At 40.8% G+C, this 24,238-nt stretch overlaps 1 protein-coding gene across 6 annotated transcripts in view; it reads right to left on the reverse strand.

Moving 5' to 3' along the window:
* The window catches only part of OXNAD1 (oxidoreductase NAD binding domain containing 1), a 37,854-nt gene that overhangs the window by 8,446 nt on the left and 5,170 nt on the right, over window positions 1–24,238 (reverse strand). For 3 of the 6 annotated variants that reach the window (XM_026006444.2, XM_072726796.1, XM_026006443.2), the window contains 5 exons: window positions 23,244–23,386; window positions 21,302–21,428; window positions 20,975–21,038; window positions 8,400–8,506; window positions 197–338 (listed from right to left, as the gene is read on the reverse strand). In XM_026006444.2, coding sequence (XP_025862229.1) covers window positions 197–338; window positions 8,400–8,506; window positions 20,975–21,038; window positions 21,302–21,420 — 432 coding nt within the window. In that variant the 5' untranslated portion in view covers window positions 21,421–21,428; window positions 23,244–23,386. Of the gene's footprint in view, window positions 1–196; window positions 339–8,399; window positions 8,507–15,839; window positions 15,954–20,974; window positions 21,039–21,301; window positions 21,429–23,243; window positions 23,387–24,238 lie in introns of all 6 variants that reach the window. The other 3 variants (XM_072726797.1, XM_026006446.2, XM_026006447.2) reach the window with 3 other exon arrangements.

Genomic DNA, 24,238 nt, shown 5'->3' on the forward strand with positions numbered 1-24,238 from the left:
TCCTTAATGCATCAAAAGGATTCTGCTTCTTTGAGCATTATAGAGTTGGAATTCTGGATGTAGGGGAGCTCTTTGTGAGCACATACCCTTTTCACTCAAGCTTAGCTAGGTTTCTTAGGTGCATGAATTGAGCTGAACACAAATTTTGTGGGAGGAAGCAATGGCCAGATCTCCAAGTTTAAACAGGTTTGCTCACCTGATTGTGAATCCAGAGAGCAGGAGGGTGGTTTGTATATTTCACTGCCAATTCTATCATTCTCTCTTGTTCTAGCAGTCTGGGGCTGGAGCATATTGAGAACCCACCAACCACAGAGACTCCTGGGATAAAGAAATCAATCCTAAAAAGAAAGGCAAATAAGTGCTTTTTGTTGAAGCGATTTTAAAAGTGGGCAATGAAATAAGTAAAACTGACAAACTTAAAAAAAATAAAAGATAAAATGAGTAAAATCAAGAATGGAAGGAGGACATCATCACCTACCTTACAAAAATAAAAGCTTATTATAGGAATTCCATGAACAACTAACTATATGACAAAAACTTAGATAACTTAGATGAAAAGGATACATTCCTAGAAAGACAGAAATTACCAAATTGAACTCAAGAAGAAACAGAAATCTGAACAGACCTGTAACAAGTAAATAGTTTTAGTAATTTCAAAAATTCCTAGAAAGAAAAGGATAGGTCCAGATGGCATCACTGGTGAAATTCTACCAAACATTTTTAAAGAACACTAAACTTTTATAAACTCTTCCCCCAAAACAGAAAAGAACATTTACCAACTCATTCTAGGAGGTCAGTATTACCCTACCAAAACCAGACAAAGATATAACAAGAAAAGACTACAGTTCAGTATCCCTTGTGAATAGATTTAAAAATCCCAGAAATTCTAGGTTGGTTTAACACCTGAAAATCAATCAGTGAAATACACCACTTAGAACAATGGACAAAACCCAAGTATCATCTCAATAGATGCAGAAAAGGCAGTTGGCAATATTTAAGACCCTTACATAATAAAAATAGTCAGCAAACTATGAAACTGGGAGCCTCCTCAATCTAACAAAGGCTTTCAACAAAATGTGTAATGTTTAATGGTAAAAAGCTACAAGTTTTTCCCCTAAACACAGAAATAAGACAAGGATGTTTGCTCCTACCACTTCTTTTCAACACTGTACTAGAGGTTCTAGCCAAGGCAATTAAGGAAGAAAATGAAATAAAAGGTACGAAGATTTGAGGAAGAAATTGCAGAGACATGATGTATATAGAAAATCCTAAGGAATCTGCTATAAAGATAGGAGAACCAATAAGCAAGTTCAAATAATGTTGCAGAATACAAGATTAATAAAAATCAATTGTATTTGTATACACTAACAGTTAACAATTTAAATGTGAAATTAAGAAAAATAAAATTTATAATAGCATAAAAAAGAACAACTGGGAATAAATTAACAAAAGTATAAGACTTGCACACTGAAAACCACAAAACATTATGGAGAAACATTAAAGAAGATCTAAATAAATAAAAAGACATCTTATGTTCATAGACGGAAAGACTTAATAGTGTTAAGATGGCAATACTCGGCAGCCCGGGTGGCTCAGCGGTTTAGCGCTGCCTTCAGCCCACGGCGTGATCCTGGAGTCCCGGGATCGAGTCCCACGTCAGGCTCCCCGCATGGAGCCTGCTTCTCCCTTTGCTTGTGTCTCTGCCCCTCTCTCTCTGTGTGTCTCTATGAATAAATAAAATCTTTAAAAAAAAAAATGGCAATACTCTCCACATAGATCTACAGATTCAATGCAATACCTATCTAAACTTCCAGATGGTTTCTTTGCAGAAACTGGCAAAATGATCATAAAATTAATATGGAAATAAAAGGAACCTAGAATCATCAAAACAATCTGGAAAAAGAACAAATTTGGAGGACTCACACCTTTTGATTTCAAAGCTTACTATAAAGCTACAGTTAATGAAGACACTGTAGTACTAGCATAAGGACAGGCACATAGACCAATGATAAACAATTACAAGTCCAGGGGCACCTGAGAGGCTCAGTGATTGAGCATCTGCCTTTGTTTGGCTCAGGTTATGGTTCTAGGGCCTGGGATCAAGCCCTGCATCAGGCTCCCTGTGCCTATGTCTCTGTCTCTCTCTGTCTCACATAAATAAATAAATAAAATCTTAAAAAAAATAAATAAAAAGGGGATCCCTGGGTGGCGCAGCGGTTTGGCGCCTGCCTTTGGCCCAGGGCGCGATCCTGGAGACCCGGGATCGAATCCCACATCAGGCTCCCGGTGCACAGAGTCTGCTTCTCCCTCCGCCTGTGTCTCTGCCTCTCTCTCTCTCTCTCTCTGTGACTATCATAAATAAATAAAAATAAAAAAAAATAGATTGTTCAGCTGAATAGTAGGTAATCATTGTTTAAAAAAAAAAAAAAAAAAAGAAGAAGAAGAATTGCAAGTCCAGAAGTAAACTCTTAAACATGTGGTCAATTGATTTTTGACAAGGGTATCAACATAATTCAATGACAAAAGAACAGTCTTTTCAACGAACAGTCTATTCAACGAACAACTGGATATCCACACATAAAAAGAATGAAGTCGGACCCCTACCTCACACCATATACATAAATTAACTCAAAATGGGTCACAGACTTAAAGGTAAGAAAAATTATAAACTCTTGGAAGACATACAGAGGAGTAACTTCATGGCAACAGTTACTTAGATATGACACCAAACACCAAGGTCAAAAAAAAAAAATGGACAAACTAGCCTAAAAAAATTACTTTATGCTACAAATGATCCATAAAAGAGCTAAAATAGGGACACCTGGGTGGCTCAGCAGTTGAGCATCTGCCTTTGGCTCAGGGTGTGATCCCAGGGTCCTGGGATTGAGTCCTACATCGGGCTCTCTGTAGGGAGCCTGCTTCTCTCTCTGCCTGTGTCTCTGCCTCTCTTGTTGTGCCTATAGCTAATATTTATTAATACAGTTTCTGTATGCTATCAGAGAAGAACTACAAGAGTATCTCTATAGCTATGTTTTAAAAAATAAGTTAATCAATGAGCTACTTTTTGCAACTTCATATCCTAAACCATAGCGCCCTCTGCTGCTTGATGTTGATAAAGGCCATTCTCTCAGGTAGTAAAGGGATCTTTCCTTCTCCAGTAACTTTGGAAAGCAACCTTAAAAAAAAAGACTCCTTCATTAAATGCTACAGAATTCAAATGACATCAAAATTTCATCTGAATGGATTTAATAAAATATGCACAATACATATTTAATAAAACATCTGTCCAAGAAAAAGTTTTTATTTTTTATTTTATTTTATTTTTTTAAAAAAGATTTTATTTAAAAAAAAAAGATTTTATTTATTTATTCATGAGAGACAGAGAGAGAGAGGCAAAGGCACAGGCAGAGCGAGAAGCAGGCTCCATGGCAGGGAGCCCGATGGGACTCGATCCTGGGACTCCAGGATCATGCCCTAGGCTGAAGGCAGGTGCTAAACCGCTGAGACACTCAGGGATCCCAAGAAAAAAAATTTTAAACACATACACACTTAAAAAATGCCCTTTCCAAGATTAGCATTCTTGAAGCCAAGAGCTGAGGTACTAACTGCACTCTCATAAAAGTGAATATAGGAAAAACTGGGAGAAAGAGCCTAACTGTGTAGTGAAGCCACATATCCTTATCTAATTGTGACACAGTAGGCAGCCCCGTCCAGACCCAGGGCCCAGCAGAGACCAGGTACACAAACTGTGGCCGAAAGTTGATGCTTCACCATGAGATCCTAAAACCCTTTAGTCTTCAGCTTGAGCATGTGGAGCCCCTACTTCATCCCCTGTGCAAATACTACAGATAGCACCTGCTTACCTAGTACAGGCACCATGGTTAGTGCTGGAGCTAAAGATCAAGAATGTCGGGATCCCTGGGTGGCGCAGCGGTTTGGCGCCTGCCTTTGGCCCAGGGCGCGATCCTGGAGACCCGGGATCGAATCCCACGTCGGGTTCCCAGTGCATGGAGCCTGCTTCTCCCTCTGCCTGTGTCTCTGCCTCTCTCCCTCTCTCTCTGTGTGTGACTATCATAAATAAAGAAAAATTAAAAATATATATATTAAAAAAAAAAAAAAAGATCAAGAATGTCGTGATTCCTGGGACGCCTGGGTGGCTCAGGGGTTGAGTATCTGCCTTCAGCTCAGGGCATGATCCCAGGTCTGGGGATTGAGTCCCACATCAGGCTCCCCTTGGGGAGCCTGCTTCTCCCTCTACCTATGTCTCTGCCTCTCTCTCTCTCTCTCTGTGTCTCTCATGAATAAATAAATATCTTTAAAAAAAAAAAAGAATGTTGTGATTCCTGCCCTCAATAAACTCACTCAAACGGGAAGAAAATGAACAAATAAATATAATTACAGGGGCTATGACAAAATCTGCTTGGAGGAGAGAAAATGTTCATCATTTGAGACCTGTCTGGAAGAACTGGAACTTAGTGTAGATTTCTTCTTACGTCCAACATATGTGATTCCATCGGGAAAATACTAATAAAACCACTATTTTTAAAAAAATCTTCCGGGGGGGAAGGGGGAGAAAGCAGAGGATGCAGCAATTATACCAGGTGTGGAGGAATTAACGAAGACTTCACAGCGGAGTCTTAAAAACACACAGCAGTCACCAAACAAGCATGGAGGAGGACACAGTCTGAACAATGACACCAAGGAATGTGGTGCTTTTTATGTGTGGTCATGTAAGAGTCAAGGCTGCCGAACACAGCCATAGAGGGTATATACTGCCCACAATGCAGCGGCCCTGCTAGAGGGTAGGAGTAGAATCTTATTTCACTGATCTTACTCCTCTCATCTGTTTCTTCTTGGAGCCCTTCTCTTAATAGAGCCCAGTCACTTTCAAACATGAAAACTTATGTCATCTTACATGAAGTCAGAGACACACCTTGCTCTCTACAAAAATGCTTTGGCCTTGCTTCCCCCTTGGTCCTGTGCAAGCATGTAAGCCCAAGTGTGGAATGAGTACTGACTGGCAGGAGAGGCGCCATCACAGAGGAGATGCACAGTCATCCACTCCTACTTGGCCTGCTGCTCTTCCAAAGAACAGAAGGGAAACTGGCCACAGAACTAAGAATCTGTCCCTTGGGCCTTACCAATACAGATGATTTAACTGACTGAAATACTGGCTATAACAAAAAGCAAAACAAACTAATAAAGTTAAACATTAGTCATTGTGTTAAACACCTGACATATTCCAAGACACAGGAGCAGGAGTATTACTATGCCCTCTTTCAAGACATGGAAACTGAACAAAGGAAACTACCCACAGAAAAGCCAACATGTGAGTCATGCAGTCTCCAGAGCACTAGGCATGTGACACTGTGGCATAGCCTCCCTCAGGGGATGGACCCAGCCCACAGCAATGAGTCCCACAAGGAACATCAATCTGCCAATTTCAGGCACTCATACAGTATGAGGCACACTCTAACCTCAAGAGAGAATCTCAATCTTTCTATTATCAAGACGAAGAACTTCTGAGGAGGAGTGGGACTCACCAAGGAGCTAGGTGCTAGGTGCTAGGCAGTGGATCTACTAGTGATAAAAGCCTAAAAGCTTTAGTCCTGCTCCTGTGAGTAATGGTTTTGAGGGAATACCCTCTTTTGGCCTTTCTCTTTAGATTGGATTCCTTGAGTTCTTGGAACTGGTTTCCCAGTAAAGGAACTAATCCCCTCTGGAGGGTCGATTAAGAACACAGATTTGGGCAGCCCTGGTGGCCCAGCAGTTTAGCATCACCTTCAGCCCAGGGTGTGATCCTGGAGACCCGGGATGGAGTCCCACATCAGGCTCCCTGCATGGAGCCTGATTCTCCCTCTGCCTGTGTCTCTGCCTCTGAATAAATAAATAAAATCTTAAAAAACACACACACACACACACACACACACACACACACCCAGAGTATCACAGGAAGAGCCCCAGAAGTTGATCTCTGGTCTATCCTGAAGGTGTCTACCTGGAGCTCTGTGCCCAAAGCTCCAGAGTATTCATTTATTTATTCAGAGGCAGGTCTAGAGCCTCCCTCTTAGTTTGGCAGGTGTCAGATGAGGGCAGTGGTCAGGAATTCAGAGATGTGGGATCATGGCCCAATCTCTGACCCTAGAGATAAGCCCAAGAGCAATCTTCTCCTTTACCTCTAGCAGCACTCCACTTTAATAATCCTAACTATACAAATTGCATGGCAGCTGCATCCATACTCTCTCTCTCCCTGATCTTTGCCCTCTTCCCCAAAATGCTACTAATGGAGCTTACTATCAAGCTGATAACCTAACAGAATGCAGAGCAAAAGCCATCCTAGCAATGGAACCGAAGATGCAGACATCACTAACCTAAACAAACAGCTATTCTGTAAGCAAGAAGTCAAATTTCCAAAAGAACTTATGGCCACACAATAAGTCAGTGGCAAGGGAGCAATCTTTTAAAAGGGGAGGTTCAAATGCCAGGAATGAGTGCTGATGGACACCTGGCAGGGAAAGGTCAATACTAAATAGCCAGAGATGACCACCCTGATGTCTGCCCTCTGCAGCAGGAGTCTGTCAGGTGCATTCTAAAACCAGTCCTGACATCAGTGAGATTACCAAATCCATTCATCGAAATGGGATATATAATACCAACCCTGAAAATCTAATCTTGAGGATCACAGGGGAACCCTATTTCTATATATATCACTAGGGAATGATGGTATTTTTATCTGGTAACTACAGTTTGCAAGTGCTAATACACTTGCAGGCACACCAAGGTAGCAAGCAGCATTATAAACCAGTGCACGGTCTTTCTCTAATCAGGAGTCTTGGCGCAATTCAGAGCTGAAGACACAGGGACAATGCTGTGCACAGGACCCAAACACTTCCACAGAAGGGAAATACGGAAAGACAGATCATTACAATTAAAGTTTCCACTTTTCAATGTAATAACTGCTAAACTATTTTTGAAGGGTAAAAATGTTGCCCGCCCCCCTAAAACAGCCCAAATGCATTTAATATGTATCACTGAACATGTGCAAAGATTGCAGTAAATTGCTTCACAAACGCAAATTATTGCAATCAGCATCTTGTTTTCTAGTTCTAAATTCAAAGGCAAACTATTAACACAAGACTGCTAACTCTTGCTATTATCACACATCCTCCTCCTAACAAAACCACATTTCCAGATGGACTGCCAAAATTAGTCAAGTGACTCCTAAGAAATACTACCAAGATTGACATGCCAGAAATTCACTTAGAAATGAATGCTTTATTTAAATAAAGGAAACATACACCCAAACACACCTTTCCTAAGGAAATACAAGCTGTTTTATTTACAATGCAACTTGAATTGCAACTCAGTGAAGCCACTCGCAGGAATAGTGGGACAGCTGGGCTGTTAGCCTGTCCGTATGCTGACTAGTCTTTGGTGTCAAATAGGCACAATCAGTGTGGTGCAAGCTGGGCCTGATCAGGCGGTCCTGATAATAAATTCAGGAAAATATTTAAACTCAACTCAGACAAGTGATGCAGGAATTCAGTTAAGAGGGTGGTCAGTTCTGTGACATAACTGGGTATTCTTCTTTCCAGACTGCTGTTTACTCTGTATTTGACATAAAGACTAATTTTTTACAATGTATCAATCCCCAGCACAAATAATCAAGCCGATTAGATTATTCCAGTGCATTCTATTATAGCAACCATTTCTGAAGAGCATAATTATCAGTTATCAGGTCCGTGGCTCAGAACTAAGCTTTGTTTCAATCTACAAAACTCAAGGCAGCAATTTTCATATATGACTGAGAAGGTCAAGGGCTCAAAACCAAGGTGAGCTCTGAGGCGAGGAAAGGAATCAGATTCTCCATGCCTAAGGAAGACTCCCCCGAATGGGGATGGGCTAGAATTCCTATTCCTCAGGAGAAACACTAGACACGTAATCCCTTCCAGAAGAAAAAATAAGCCCTTCTACAGGCACCCGGGTGGTTCAGTTGGTTGGGCATCCAACTCCTGGTTTTGGCCCAGGTCGTGATCTCGGGGTCATGGGATGGAGCCCTGTATCGGGCTCCATGCTCTGCGCAGTCTCCTTGAAGTTCTCTTAAAATTTAAAATAATAATAACAATGATAGGGCAGCCCAGGTGGCTAAGCTAAGGTTTAGTGCTGCCTTCAGCCAGGACGTGATCCTGGAGACCTGGGATCGAGTCCCACATCAGGCTCTCTGCTTGGAGCCTGCTTCTCCTTCTGCCTGTGTCTCTGTCTCTCTCTTTCTCTGTGTCTCTCATGAATAAATAAATAAAATCTTAAAAAAAAAAAAAAAGAATAATAACAATGATAAGCCCTTCTATTTGATGGCACCTTCATGATCACAACACTAAGGAAACAGAGAAGCCACTTACCACTGGCCAGCTTTAAAAGAAAAGTCTTTATCAGCAACAAGCAGGTGCAGCCTCTTCACTGATGGTGACTCATCAGCAGCCCCACACACCTTAGCAGCCGACACGACCTAGAGCAAAAGATGAACTGTGACTGAGGTTAGTGTGTATACACATCAGAAACAAACTGGCTTCCTGGTAACTAAGGCTTTTTTTTTTTTTAATCTACAAAGATGTGATTTTTTGAAAACTGCAAAACAAGGTACACTCTGCTTTAAAATGCTGCCTACCACCAAGTGAACAAATTTAATTCTCTTATTTTTGAGAGACTGGCTATCATACTAATTGAATTTTATTCTGCACACAAAAATCATCTCTTAAAGAGGCTGTTTAATAAGTGTTCATTTGGTGAGCACGTGGTATGCTCCATGCACCAGGCTGGGTAATCTGGAAAGAGCCTGGGGGAAACGGAAGCCCTGTGAACCACCTGCCTGCCATCTAAATTCTCGGTCAGTATGACATACTTAAAGTAAAGCTCGCTGTTAGGTACAAGCCTCTGTTTGTTCTGAGCCTGGCAACAAGTCCAAGACTAGCTAATTTCAGAAATTACAAGTAAGCATTTACAAACTTTTTTTTTTTTTTTTTTTTTTTTAGCAATTTCAGAGTCTGTTGAATCTAATTATAGACAATAAACTGGGTTTGTATTCCCTGTTTTTGTTTTTTTTTAATTTATTATTTCTAATTCACTGATTATATTTGACAAAATACAAACAGTCCACAACCTTTGAACAGTATCAAAAACAGCTCTTCGTTACAGATAGCTTGAGAAGCACTATTCTAAACAACATATCTGGTTTCTAGAAAATCCTAAGGTGTGATCTAGGCACTCCTCAGTGTCATTCACCGCTCAGCATCCCTCAAATTCAAAATGCCTCTACTTCCTTCATTTTTTGTTTCTTCTACTTTTGGGCTTTTCTTCCTCCTGAAATCTGGGATATTTTCACAACGGGAAAAAAGACAGTATGACTCTTTCCTCAACCTCCTATTGCCATTCAATTCCACTTCTGGAAGCAAATCAAAGCAATAGCAGGTGACCAAAATACAATCATTCTCCATGGATGGTGTTAGTTAGGTTCACGGCTCCACTGAAGAGTGTGTTGGAAAGCTGTCAAGATCAATGCACCTCACACCCTAAAGCTGGCTCCTTCAGCCCCTTTCTCCAACAGGACTAGGTCTAATCGAACTATCAGTGGGAGACAATTCTTAAAAACCCACTGCACAATTCTCCAGATGGATGGTGGTCTCCCTCACCAACTTCAAAACATCTCTGAAAATGCCTTACCTTTCTGTTGCTCCCATAAAATCCCTTACCTCTCTTCCTCTGGATTTTTACCAGGACTCTTTTTCCTCTCCCTAAGAGCCAGTGGGCTGGTCTGCACTGACCCTCTTCCTGCACCTCTAATTCTAGTCTTGCCCTCCCTCTCCGAACCAGTGCTTCACCCAGCTCCAGTGGACTCCTCCTTCAGGGTTCTCCTGCTTATCAGACATGGTACCTAATGCCATGTGCCGGTCCTAAACAATTCAGCAACAAAATAGAAAGCAGCAGCACAGTGTGGCTGCCAACAGCACAGGCTCTGTAACCACAATGCCTGGCATGTAATTCTGGCCCCAGCACTGACTTAGCAGCTGTGGGCCTCTGGGCACATTACTTAGTCCCCCCTCCGCTATAAAATAAGATCAACAACACCTGTACCCCAGAGCTGCTGGGGACATATACGTGCAAAGCACTTAGAATGCTGTTGGCTCATAGTAAGTACTCATTAAGTGTCAGTTATAATGTATCTTAACTGCATTCATTCTAATTGCAGCTTATTAATATTTATTACATTACACATTATACTTTATTCATATATCATTACATATGCAGAACCACAGCAGTGCTGCCATGAAGGCCCTCACAGACTGAGCACTGCACACCCTCAGGGGGCCGATTCTCACAGACAACAAGGACCTATAAAGTACAGTGGTCTTCGCACCACACCCTATTTGCTAGAACAAACTTAAAAGCCATACTGTCTTGAAGCTATTTCAGAAATCTTACCTTTAATCTCCACCTCCACTGATAACTTCCTTATCTGACAGAACCTCCTTTGTCCTTGACACTCTAGGTAAACACAGGTGACTTGGCTTCTGCTCTCTGTCAACAACTTGGAGGAGGCAACAACTGAACTCCAATGTCCAGGCTCAGTTCTTCCCCTCCCAGAGCTCTCTGAGTTTGATACTTTTTACTTCCCGTCCATCTTGAAACATTCTCCTTGCTTGGGATAACTGATGTCACGGAACTCTTGGGGTCCCCTCCTGCCTCTCCAACCTGGTTCCCACATCTTTACCCTTTCTCCTCATACTTCCTCAGTGGGCACTTTCTGTAAACTGCCTCCCTTCCCACTCCCTCTTCCGCCTCTAGGCCAAGGCTCCCCAGAGGTCAAGGCTCCCCAGCATTCCCAAAGGCATTCCCAAAGCAACTAAGCCCCAGCCCAAACCCTCCTTACTTTTCTTGGCAATCAGGCTCACATCTGCACTCCCCTGTGAGTAACAACAGCCAATGTCTGAGGAACATTTATCACAGATATATTCCAGGTGAAGGCTTAAGTGTCTCGCATACACCAATTCATGCAGTTAATATGAATAATCACATTATAGCCCAACAGATGGTGGCATTATCCTCTACTCTGCACATGAGGAAACTGAAAGGTTTAGTAACTCAAGATCACTCAGGAATGGCTGAGTTAGGATTCAAATCTAAGTGTGCTTGGCTCTTAATCACTGGATAGCCCCATCCCAATGGTAAGCTCATTTACGTGTCCAACCAAATCTACCATATTCAGCCCCTCCACAAACATTCCTTGAGCATGGGCTGCCCGGCACTGGAGACGCAGAAATGGAGAAGGCTGCTCCTGCCCACAGGGGGCCCCACAGAACCAGCAGCTTTCCATCACCAGGAGTTCAATTCAGAACTCATCTTGGACTCAAGAGTCAAATCCACTTTCAACTGGTACACGTGTGTGCGCGCGCACACACACACACACACACACACACTTTGCCTCTTTTCCAGGCATCCTATCCTGTCCCTAATACGAACAAGTTCCACAAATTCAGCTTATGTTTCTTCCTCCTTGTGCTCACCCATTAACATCGTGAGCCAAGAATTTCTTCTCACTTGAACACTGCCTTAGCCTCCTTGCCTCTCTCAAAGCAGCCAACAGGTAAATACTGCTAGTATTCTGACCTCACTGATTTACTTTCCAGCTCAAAAACCTCCAGGGGCTAACACTCAACTCAACTCAAAAAAAAAAAAAAAAAAAAGCTAAAAGGCCTTTGTAGCTTGACCTCTCTTGTATCACTATGCTAGTGGTTTACCAACCAAACTGGACAATCTGCTGGTTCTCAAAGGCACCTGACATTGACCTGCCTCCCAAAACTGCCTAGATCATTCAGCTTCCACTGTGCTCTCAGCCCTGTCAGTGGACCTCCTGCCCACCTTTCCAGGCCCTGCTCAAAGACTAAATCCTGCCTGAGGTTTTCCTGCTTCTCCCCATCCTCTCAACTCTACCAATAAAATGTTCCCATCTTCTGAGCATACTTAGTGCATGTGAATGTAACTATAAATATTCATGAACGTCTCCCTTCCACCACACAAGATCACAAACCTCTTAAGGTCAAAGATAGAATCTACATCTCTCTAGATCAAGTACAGAGCTCAACACATAGTTTAAGATTCAGTAAATATCCACAGAATGAATGAAAACGCTAACTTCAAGTCACTTACAATTAGTTTCCTGAACAAAAATTAGTAGAAGTTCAGGAGACTTTTGTTGTTTAAAAAGAAAAGGAGGGGTAGGAGGAAGCACTACAGAAAATCTAGATTCATGTTTAAAACCATGGGAGAGGTAAGGGAAGGCAGGGATTTCTTCAGTAGAACACTCTATTTTAAATATCTTATTACAAAAACAATAAGATTCATCAGACGACTCTCTGTTACATTATTACTCTCATTTTAGATTTACCAAGAAAAGTTTATTTTATAAACACTCATTATTTTCTGTCAACATAATAATCTGTAAAAACATAGCCAAAAGCTAGACTATTTTATTTATAATGGTTTAACTGGCGTTTGTCATATTCATTGATAAAACTAGATATGTATAAGCTTTAAAAACATCCTCAAGAGTCACCTGGTGGCAGGGAAGCCAACATTCATAATCACTGAGGGGTAGCCTGGGGAGACGGGCACAGAATTTCAGCTGGAAGGTGAGCATGCTTCACAATCAAATGCTACACTATATAAAATGAAATCAGCAATCATTTGCTAATGTTCAAATATAAAATTCAATAAAGTTAAACTTTCTATTAAAAAGTCATTTCATTTAGATAGTCTCTATGAACAAAAATGTTCCCAGATGCTTTACACATATTGCTATTAATACAAATAGTAATATACCTGTTGCTATTTGTCCTAATAATCTGGGCAAGACCGCTATGACTGGTCACACAAAGTATGTTGCATGACTCATGATTTTTAAAGACACGCCTCCTATTAACACTTTATTTTATTCAATTAATGCCAAACCACACAATACATTAAAGATTTCTAGTCATGTGGATTAAAGACATTAGCAAAATCTTTTTGAAGGCCATATCTTTATTTTGTTCTGGAGCTAGTTTCATATAATTAAGATCTTTAATCATGGCCCTTGTTATATGCCATTCTATCTTTTATGAGTAAGCAAAACATGATGGACAAACTATATGTTTTAACATTTGTACTTGTTCTCATGTTTAATGGATCAAAAGATTTCACAACTGAAACCTCAACTAGCCACGTCCTAAGTTAAAACACATGGCAGGAAATGAAGTTTTCCATAAAATAACATTTAGACTCTTCTACTGTTCAATAAAATAACAATACATTTGCCAACTTTTACTAGCACACATTTTTAATGGTTTGATGGAGTCAGCATCTAAAAGGAAATTCCATCATACTGATTTTAAAAACTGGTTTTGTGTAGGATATTTTGTTGTTACTGTTGCTCAAAAGTCTCTGTGCAGGAAATAGGTCTTTCTTTGGGAAACCTGGTTGGCTTCCTCTGTTCACTCCCATTCATTCATTTGCTGTTTAAAAATTTAAACAAAGCCAGGATTAGAGATAACCTTAAACAAAAATACCTTTAGGGTACAGAGAATTTCAGAGTCAAAGGAAAATTCAGTCATTATCCAAAATAGTACATCATTTTACACATAAGGAGATCAAAGCCCAGAGACATAATTTAAATTGTGGCAGAAAACCAATCTGCTGAGTAGGAATCTGACTACAAGAAACTGGTTTTACTGAATTGATTTACCGACAAGACCACAAAATTTTGTCAACTGGACAAACTATGTAAGTAGCTTCTGCTTGTCAACACCAAGTCCTGGCATGACCAATGGACTCTCCTTGCTCCTACTGAGGGCTAACCTGTCCACTTGGGCTGTTTCCTCTCTGCTTTCTCCAGCAGGACCCTCTTTCACACACCGCCCCTTTAATCCCTTCTCCATGAGACACCTACACTTGGATCTTCCAACTCCACATTATGCCAGCTGCAAACACCTATGTATAACTCCCCATGTGCCAGGCACTTCACATACACTAATTCATTCATTATTTGCAGTAACCCCGGAAAGCAGGCATTATCACCCCCCCCCCCCCCACCTTTTCTGGAAAACTTATTTCCAAGAGAAAGTGAACACAAGCGGGAGGGGCAGAGGGACAGGGAGAAATCTCGAGCAGACTCCTCGCCCAGATTGAAGCCCAACGCAGGGCTCGATCTCAGGACCCCAAGATCATGATCCAAGGCAAAACCAAGAGTTAGATGCTTAACAACTGCTTCACCCAGGTGCCCCTCATTCCCATTTTATATATTAAAAAACTGAGGTCCCGAGGCTAGTAAGTGGAAAGCAGAGATTCGAATCCAGGCACCTGGCCACCGTGCTTTGCTGCTTCTCAAAAGACAAACAAAACAAGCCTCTCCCTTAATCTGGCCATTTCTCTGCTCCCATTCACATAAAACATTCTCGAAAGTTCTATATGGCTCTGGCTCCACTTTATCTCCCATTTTCTCTCCAACACAGTCTAGTCAGGCTTTGACTCTCAGCAATTGGGCCACCCACCACTCATTTTGCTCCATCCGGTGATGTCTCTCCGCATAGAGGTCAACACAGTTGGCCACTCCTCCCTTGAAACACTTTCTCTTTGCTTCACCAACACCCTGCTGATTTCCCTCTGGCCTTGCTAGTTCCTCCTCTTCTGCTTCACCTCTAAATGTTGACACACCCCAGGGCTGATTCATGGGCCCTCTTCCCCTACTCTCTACATGGCTAAAACCTTTTATTTCCAGCAGTGAATTCCAAACTATCCTACCGCTGATCTGAATTTCCATTTCAAACTAAACATCCAACCCAAAACTCTTTTATCTCTCCAAGTTTCTTTCTTTTTATTATTATGGGAAATTTAAACATATACAAAAGTAAGAGAAATAGTATAATGAATCTCCACTGTATCCATAACCCAGATTCAAAGGCTGATATGAGCTGATGAAACTCAAAGCTAATCTTGTTTCATCTATCACTCTCCCCACATTCTGCCCTCCAACCCTAGATTACAAAATCAAGCACTTTATTTCTTCTCCTCCATCTTGTTCATCTCCATTTTAGCAAATATATGCCACTGTTATTATCTGCTCAGATTATTCAAATCCCAAATCTCTTGGTGTCTTCTCCTCTTTACTGTATACACTACAGCCCTTCCACCACAATCCGTGAATCCTATCAGCCCTTTCTGTGTCTTAGTTCCACCCACTGTCCCCCATCCCCACCACTACCATCCTATTCTAAGCCACCATCACATCTCCTGGGACTGTGTCCATAGCCTCTAGCTGGTGTCAAAGCACAACAAAAGTCTGGTGTCCTACCAAGCAGATAGATGACCCATTTAAAACATAAAAAAAAAAAAAAAAAGAAAGAAAAAAAATCAGAAAAAAAAAAAAAAACATAAATCATATGTCATTTTCCTGCTTAAAACCTTTCATCCCCCTTAGAATAAAATCACAAATCCTTATACAGCCCACAATAGCTTATACAACCTGGGCCCTGCCTACCTCTCATCCTACCACCTTCCTCTGAACACACCAAGCTCATTCCTGCCTCAAAGTCTTGGTTCCTGTCTGTTCCTCTGCCAGAAAGGCTGTGCACATGGCTGACTCTTTTCCTCATCTTGGCTCCAATCTTTACACACCAATTTAAAACAGCACCCCACTCCCAGCCATTCATGCCTCTAAAGACACCATTACCCTGTCTTCAAGGACATATCATGTCTGACACTCTCTGGTTTATCTGCACCAGAATGAAGCTCCACATAAGTGGGAGCCTTACCTGCCTCATGCACTGTTCTCCTTCTTGCACTTAGAACACGGCTGCATACACAGTAGGTTCCGAAAACAGGTCTGCTGGATCGAAAATAAAATCTATTTCACCTGATTGGATCCCCTGGGGGAAAAACAGAGAGGAGCCTTCCTTGTCTTTAAGATGACTTAATTTATTGAACAAAAATGTGTCAGTGAAAAGCATAGACACTATACATTTTAGACATTAACAAGTTCTGGGCATAGCTAGAAGGTAATATAAGCAAGTCCTCATTTTTCAACCCCCTACCTGTACAGAGCCATCTAGTACACTCACATTGTCACCTCATCTCTTGAGATGGATGTCATCACCATTCCTACTTTAAAGTCACTCATTCAAGGCAGTACAGGTGGGATTAAGGCAGTACACTTAATCAGCCACAGAGGTGGGATTAATACTTGCTTATTCTACTCAGTAAACATGTATTGACTGCCCACATGACATCGGCACTGCTGGATATTGTGGCTACAACACTACCAAGCCAAACCTTCCACCAAGGAGCTTCATTCTTTGCAGGCTTCCATCCATAGCAGTGTGAGTTGTGCATCCTGAGGAGCCACGGGCTGGTTGCTGGGGCCATCAGACTACACCTCCCTGGGAGTCTCACCAGAAGACTGGGCCCAGGCCCTCTACAAGCCACACAGCTCCCAGGGGTGGATGCCTGACATCTTCCCCACTATGTTCTGCTGTCAGAGCTGACAGTGCGGAGGCTGAAATGCCAACTACTGCACATCCAAGGCTACATAATCTCTAAAAGGCTATCAGATTCTGATAAGCACAGCAAATTAGGCGTCCAATTGTTAGAAACAATCCATATCAAAGAGATGCCTGTCCCTATTCCCTCAGAGATGAAGAAGCCCACTGCAGCATACAATCTTCCAAGAATGTGTAGGTGATGACTAGCAGAGAACTTTAAGAGTTAAACCCAGGATATGGTCCAGATCTCCAGCTAAGCAGCCCATCCCACTCAAACCCAAGCCTCCACAAAACCACAAATCAAGCACACTATCAGTATTCGACAGTCAGCACAGAAAACATAGGCTCTCCAGATGTCTCTATCCCAGGAGCAGCCCAGCCATTTGACTTTATTATTTTTTTAAATGACTTTTTTAAAAAAAGATTTTATTTATTTATTCATGACAGACAGAGAGAGAGAGAGAGAGAGAGGCAGACACAGGCAGAGAGAGAAGCAGGCTCCATGCAAGGAGCCTGACGTGGGACTCGATTCTGGGTCTCCAGGATCACGCCCTGGGCTGAAGGCGGCGCTAAATCGCTGAGCCACCGGGGCTGCCCGCCGTTTGACTTTATTAACTAACTACTGTGCCACCCACAACTATCTCCTTCCTTATATTCAGTAACACTTAAGTTTTGATTTATAACAGAGATGAAGATCTGTGAAATTTATCTCCTATTGTGTTGCTCAATTAAACTTGCATAGAAAGAAAAACCAATTTGATATCAAAGATCTGAGTTCAAGGGCTAAGGCCCCAACCCCCCCCCCCCCCCCCCCCCCCCACTTACTAACCAAGTCTTTTAAATGTAGGCCCACAGTGTAATTTTCATCCAAAACAGGGTACCGGTGAAAGTGAAACAGGATGCTAGCCTGGGAAAATCAGGAAGCAGGGTCACCACATCTAAATTTCTGAAGTCTCAATTTCCTCATCCGTGAAACGGGGTGAGGATCCCTTTATCTTACTCTGGGGATGGTTTTGAGAATCAAGTAGCAACTTGATATAATCGAGTGCGTTGTCAACAAAAAGGCAGTGATACACATAAGGCATTTTTGGGTAAGGCTTAGGCTTCTAAAAGAAGCAAACTAGTACAACTGAAAAATGATTAGTGATTTTTTTTTCCCACAATGAATTAGGTGTATCAAATCGGTCTCTTCTGATCAGAATCTGAGGTCAAGTACTTCATGTATCATGCTCAATGCTACAACCCTAAAACCTAGCCTAGTGTCTGGCATATTTCCAAATAAATGCATAAGAATTAATTATTTTAAAAATTCTTTCCTTACCAAACTCTCCCATCAAATTGAAGGAGGGAGTCCATTTTGCTCAATGGGTCAGCCTTCTAGAGGCCAAGCATGGAGTGACTTCCCCCAGTGAAATCTCAGTCTTGCTTCAACAATCCTTACAGCATTACATAATCTGATTTATCTCCTTGACATTTCTAAGGTTACCGGAACTGCTTATTCTTTGATCCTTAAGAAAAAAAATGTGAATTAATTTGAACAAAGAAGTCAAATGTCATCCAATTCAGACCTCAGCTTCCTGCATCATCAGCATGACCTCAGGCTGGTTACATTTACAGCTCTAGATAAGAAAGAGCATTAACATCAAAATGTGGTTATTCAATAAATTCTTCAGAGGGAACTGAAGACCTAACTAGGAAAAAACATTTCTGGGTGGGTGAGTGCTCTATTCTTTACCCACTCCAGGAGGGGCAGCGGGTTCCTTTGGCCTAGGAGTCAGAGACTAGGCTGGAGCTTCCCTCTGGTCCAGGGAGAGCCAGTAGCTTATCTCCTAGGTTCTGCTTCCTCTTTCATAAAATGCAAATACCATCCTGTTCCGAAGCTACCTTATAGACTTGAACTAAAGAGCAAGTGACATGCTAGGAGTCCTTTCTGTAAAGTATACTTGCAAAACAAATAAAAGGCAAGAGTGGCATGAGACGGTGATACAGTTCTACTACAGCCCAAGCTGAGCTGATGTTCATTTTGGCAAGTCCAAGGCCTGACTCCTGCTCTATGGCTAGGAGCCATCCTCTGGAGGAATTGAGGTGAGCCCCTGCTGACCTTATACCCACTGAAGCTGTAGCCCAGATACCATCTAGCTTTATCCAATTCCTCCCAGCTTCTAGCTCCCATTCTGTCAGGGAGAGGAGAGGAAATCAGAAGCAAAGAGAAAAGGAATTGCAATTGGAAAATTCTTCTACCAAAGTCATACCATGGTTGCATTTTCTGACTTCTGGTCATTAAAATTCTTTTTTTTTTTTTTTTTTAAGATTTTATTTATTCACAAGAGACACACACAGAGAGAGAGAGGCAGAGACACAGGCAGAGGGAGAAGCAGGTTCCATCAGGGAGCCCAACAAGGGACTCCATCCAGGTCTCCAGGATCATACCCTGGGCTGAAGGCGGCGCTAAACCACTGAGCCACCCGGGCTGCCTGGGCATTAAAATTCTTAACTTTGCAATCACACTATTAGAGCTTACATTAACTTCCTGTGCGGTTTTCTTAAAACTTCACTCAGGGGCGCCTGAGTGGCTCAGCTGATTAAGCGTCTGCCTTCAGTTCAGGTCATGATCCCAGGGTCCTGGCATCCAGCTACCTGCTCAGGAAGGAGTCCACTTCTCTCTCTGACCCTTCCCCCATGTGTACTCTCTCCTTCTCAAATAAAATCTTAAACAAAAAAACAAAAAACAAAACTTCACTCAAAATAACCCCCAACAATCTCAATAATTTTGTCCTGTAAAATTCTGAAATGCTACCCTAATTCAGGGATGGCAACCTATGTTCCACAGGCCAAATGTGGGTATTTTGGTAAATAATGTTTTTTATTGGAACATAGCGGCTCAGATTTGTTTATGGGTTGAGTATGACTATTTCACACTACAAAGGCAGAATTTTGTAGCTGTTAACCATGACAACACGGACCATGACATGAAGCCTAAAATACTTACTATCCTGCCCTTTACAGAAAGTATACCAAACCCTGTTCTAATTCTACCTACCTCAAAATACAACAGAAAGAGTATAGTCCAAGCTTGTTAAATAAACTGCTTTTGCTTCAAAACTGACAAGATTTCACTTTTTAAAAAGAAATCCTAACAAATCACACATTTATAGAATGAACACTTTTATTTTTGTATGCTGAGCAAATCAAAAAAAAGAAAAAAAAAGGGGGGGTTTCAGATTTATCAGTAGGAAAAGTGTATTTTCCCAAATATCCATAAATCTGCTATGCTAATTTTACACAGACATCTCAAAAAAATATTGGCCTACGACTGAATACACAAACACACTACCCGTGGTCTCAAAGCAATTTTCTTTAGAATTAGCTTGAGGGGCTATGATCCTGGGTGGCTCAGTTGGTTAAGTGTCTGCTTCCAGCTTAGGGTGCTGGGATTAAGCCCCGCATCAGGCTCCGTGTTCAGCTGTTCAGTCTGCTTCTCCCTCTCCCTCTGCCCCTCCCCACTGCTTGTGCACACACTCTCTCTTTCAAATAAAGAAAGAAAAATCTTAGAAAAAAAAAAAAAAGTTTGGAAAGTGGGGCCTAAACAATAGTCTTTTACATTAAAGTCTACCTTACTATTAATATTAAAAATTAAATTCCTGCAATGATGCACTTTCTGACCATGGTTATAGAAGTATATAATAGTTTTCTTACTGTTAGTTTGAATGCACAACACTAAGCTAAATATATCTAAAAATGGGAAGAAAGCACAAAAAGTAAAATCCAATATCCATTTTATGTTTTTTTTAAAAAATGGGATTACTCAGTGAGGTAAAGGGTGAGAATCCTTTATTTCCCAGCCCTTGACACCCCTTCAGGTGGTAGATTAGCTTTCTAGATCTGAATACAGTAGGGAAAAAATCTGCACATAGGAAAGGTAACAAGAGCTCATCCACCTTCCTCTCTCAGATGTTAGTGCTTTCTCCTTTGATGAAATAAGAAGTTGTTCTAAAGTAGGGATAAGAACAAGGACTTTGAGACATGATGCCAAAAGAAACAAGCAAACAAAAAATAGAAAGAAAAAGGTAAACTACTCATAAAACATAGGCTATAAAAGTTCTATCCCTAAAATATAACCCTAAACATTACACGTGTGAAGATAGGTCCTTCAATTGCTGCTATACTCCCTTCATCAAAAATTAATCCACTTATTCTAAGTTTTAAAGCAGAATTTTGATTATTTCACTGTCATCTTTTCAAATCAGTTGTCATATGTCCTATCAGAAAAGTTGTGAGCAAAAAAATGACAAACTTTCTCGACTGTCCTTCAAAGGGATTGGCCTCATCTAAAGTCTTCTCCGTGAACCAGTCATAACTGTGTGCACTGTTCAGCCTAGAAAAACTTGCCACGGCCCAAAGATACAAACCTCCCGACGAACGACACTTGCAGTTCTCTCCAAGTGATCAGTTTTCCTTTTGGATTTCATTACGCTTTAATAGAAAGTAAAATTAGATTATTAAGTATTATCCCCACAAATATAATTCATTTCCCCTGTAATATCATGAGTATACAAAACACACTAGAACATTACGGACCCTAGAAAGCTGTCATGAAAACTGGCATTTCCAAGTAAAGTTTAACCGTCTACGGATGGCATGAATGTTTAAGCAAGACGCTCTGATACACCTCCCTTGACCATCAGCAGATCATGTCTTTGAATCACCTCAAAAGACACCAAGAGCCAGAAACTCACCTTGTAAGAGTAAGGTGACGCAAAGTACTGGACGTCAGTCTCAGGGAAGTAGCTGGAGTATAGATGGTTCCAACAGAGCTTCGTAACAACCCAGGAATCATGACAGCAGCACAGGCCATGGTGCCTCCTGGGCAAACAGAAAACTTGGAAGTTAAAATATTTTAAGAAAAAGTAGGGAAATAGTAGGCTATTTTAGGGGCCAATGAAGACTCTGGAATTTTGCTGGTACTGTTATGAGTTGACCTAACAAAACAGCAAAGCAATGTTAAAGCCTAGCTCCACCCTAATGAAATTTCTGACACTACTTGGAGCTGATTCAACTGATCTCCACAGTACATACTTATGTAATTAGTGGTGCCATCAAATATTCATGCTTTCTCTTAGTTTCCAAAATCACTAACCAAGCTCATGGGACTAATCTTACACTATTATAGAAAAGGAGAGAGGATTTTAAAACTGCCTAATAATAGCATTCCAGCCAAAAAAGCACCACGTCTTTAGTATTTCTTGCTAGATAAACTGCAAACAGCAAATTTTCTAAGGGTCATGGCAATGAGAATAAACAGACCGCCTGTGGTAACACAGGTATCATGAATAGCACACTGCATGAATAGAGTGAAAGCCAGACTCAAAAAAGCATATATCTTATGAGTCCAGTCATAGAAAGTACAAAAACAGACTAAATTAACCTATCAAGTTAGAAATCAAGTTAACAGTTAACCTTAGGGAGGTAATAGTGACAATGCTGTTTCTTAATCCGAATACTGATTGTGTGGTTATTTTCACTTTGTAAAAATTCATCAAACCACAGAAGATTTTTAGGATACTAAAGATACCCTGATACCATGGTGATGTGATAGTGATAGATACATGTAATTATGCATTTGTCTTAATCCACAGAACATGCAATACCAAGAGTGAGCCTAAAGTACAGATTCTGGGTGATTATGATGTCAGTGCAGGTTCATCAAGTGTAACGAATGTACCACTCTGCTGGGGGATACTGACAACAGGGAAAGCTATACAAGTGTGCAGACAGGGAATACATGGAAAATCTCTACTTACCCCTCAATTTTGATATAAACTTAGAAATGCTCTAAAAATTAAGTCTTAAAAGTATTAATTAAGCTACCCTCCAAGGATTTATGTACTTGTTTATGTTGTAGTTCAATAAAATGTTAAAAATAAAACCAGAAAGATTACCCAATATTTAAATTCTAAAACCTATAGGCTTATCAAAAAAAGCACTGATTGTGAGTCAAATGACATATTTTTTTGGTTCCTACCATTCTGTTATCCTCTGCCAATTTTTGAATGTTTCTTTGTCTCAGATGGTTATGTTTAACAGACTATATTGTCATATATAGCTGTCCTATCTTATCTTAGAGAATAAATGAAAATGTACATACACACCCTTTTTTCTGAGCTCTCTGGAAGGTACTATACAAACTAATTGCAATAAATTTAGTGTTAGAAAAATTCAAGCTGTGTGTGCTTCCATTCCTACTTCATCTTTGTTAATTTAGTCCTTTATCTGACATATTTATTAAGAGTCTATTATTATGTGGTAGACATTGGGGACACAGACATAAAACAAAGATCTTCTTGGGGAGCTTACATTTTAGAAGACATAGAGAAAACAAAAGTAAATAATCAAGTGATGATAAAAGTCAGTTATAACCAAGTCATATCAAGAAGTGCTGCTAAGTAGTCTTTAGATAAAAGATCTACTTGCTACTTCCTTTAGATAAAAGATCTACTTCCTAGTATATTGTAGCATCACTGTCAGTAAACATGCTACTCACCATCTTTCTTTCTAGTAAATGAAAAAAGCATAAGGCCTTTCACCTCATGTAAGACTACTAAATGTAATTTCTCTCCTTTGAACGTGCTATACCAAAAATGGTGCGTTCACTGTTGAAAGAAGGAAGGTGAAACTTACTTTAGAAGTCCATGAAATTTTTAGGAGTCATTAAGTATGTGGCTGGCTGACTGATTGACATGTAATACTTTGGTCCTGGAATAAGAGTAACACCAGTTGGAACAAGGGCAGTGCTTCCATATACTGAAATTCTCACAAAGTTCCTGCAATGGCAGAGATGACATGTAAGAATCATGTTCTGAGAAACTGTGGAAAGGCATTCTCAGCTGCAAAAGGAAAGGCTCATTATAATCAGGAAGCATCATCTCACAGCAAGTCTACTCTCCACTCCCTCCTTCCCATCAATTCTTCCTCCTCGTGTTTCCACTTAGCTCTTCTGTTTCTCTTCCTGCTTCCCTTTTTTAAAGCTGCCTCGGCCTATCTTTAACTCTTGCTCCTTAGGATATCCACCTCATGAAAGACCAGACTAATGGCTAGAATGATAGTCACATGTCACTTCCCTGATAAAATGGAACTGATATATAACTAATGTGGTAACACTGTTCTCTGCTCAATGTTTTAGACAACCATTGCTAAAAAAAATTGTCCTCAAATAAAATACACCTCTTGGTGATTATGCTGTTTAAAGGGTCTACTGCTCAACAAAATCTGAAAATAAAGAAGTGTTGGGTGGCTCAGTTGGTTAAGCATCTGCCTTTGGCTCAGGTCATGATCCTGGGGTCCTGGGATCCAGCCCAGTGTTGGGCTTCCTGCTCAGCAGGGACTCTGCTTTTCCCTCTGCCCCTCTCACTGCACTGTCTCTCTCAAATAAATGAATAAAAGCTCTTTAAAAAGAAAGAAATGTTACTTTTTAAAAACTGTTCTCTTTAAAATTCTAAAATCTGGTTTTTGAATGCCAGTAACTGTGACCAAGAGTGCCATCTACTGGTAAATAAAGGGTATTTTTATCAAATCGTGTTCAAAGGACCTTCCAAAGCAATAAGGTATTAAAAATAAAAACAAAAAAACTACCCATTTTTTTGAAATACATCCAATGGTTTCATATATTCAATGTA

The sequence above is a fragment of the Vulpes vulpes genome, chromosome 11 (assembly GCF_048418805.1).
Source record: "Vulpes vulpes isolate BD-2025 chromosome 11, VulVul3, whole genome shotgun sequence".
Classification (NCBI taxonomy): Eukaryota; Metazoa; Chordata; class Mammalia; order Carnivora; family Canidae; genus Vulpes; species Vulpes vulpes.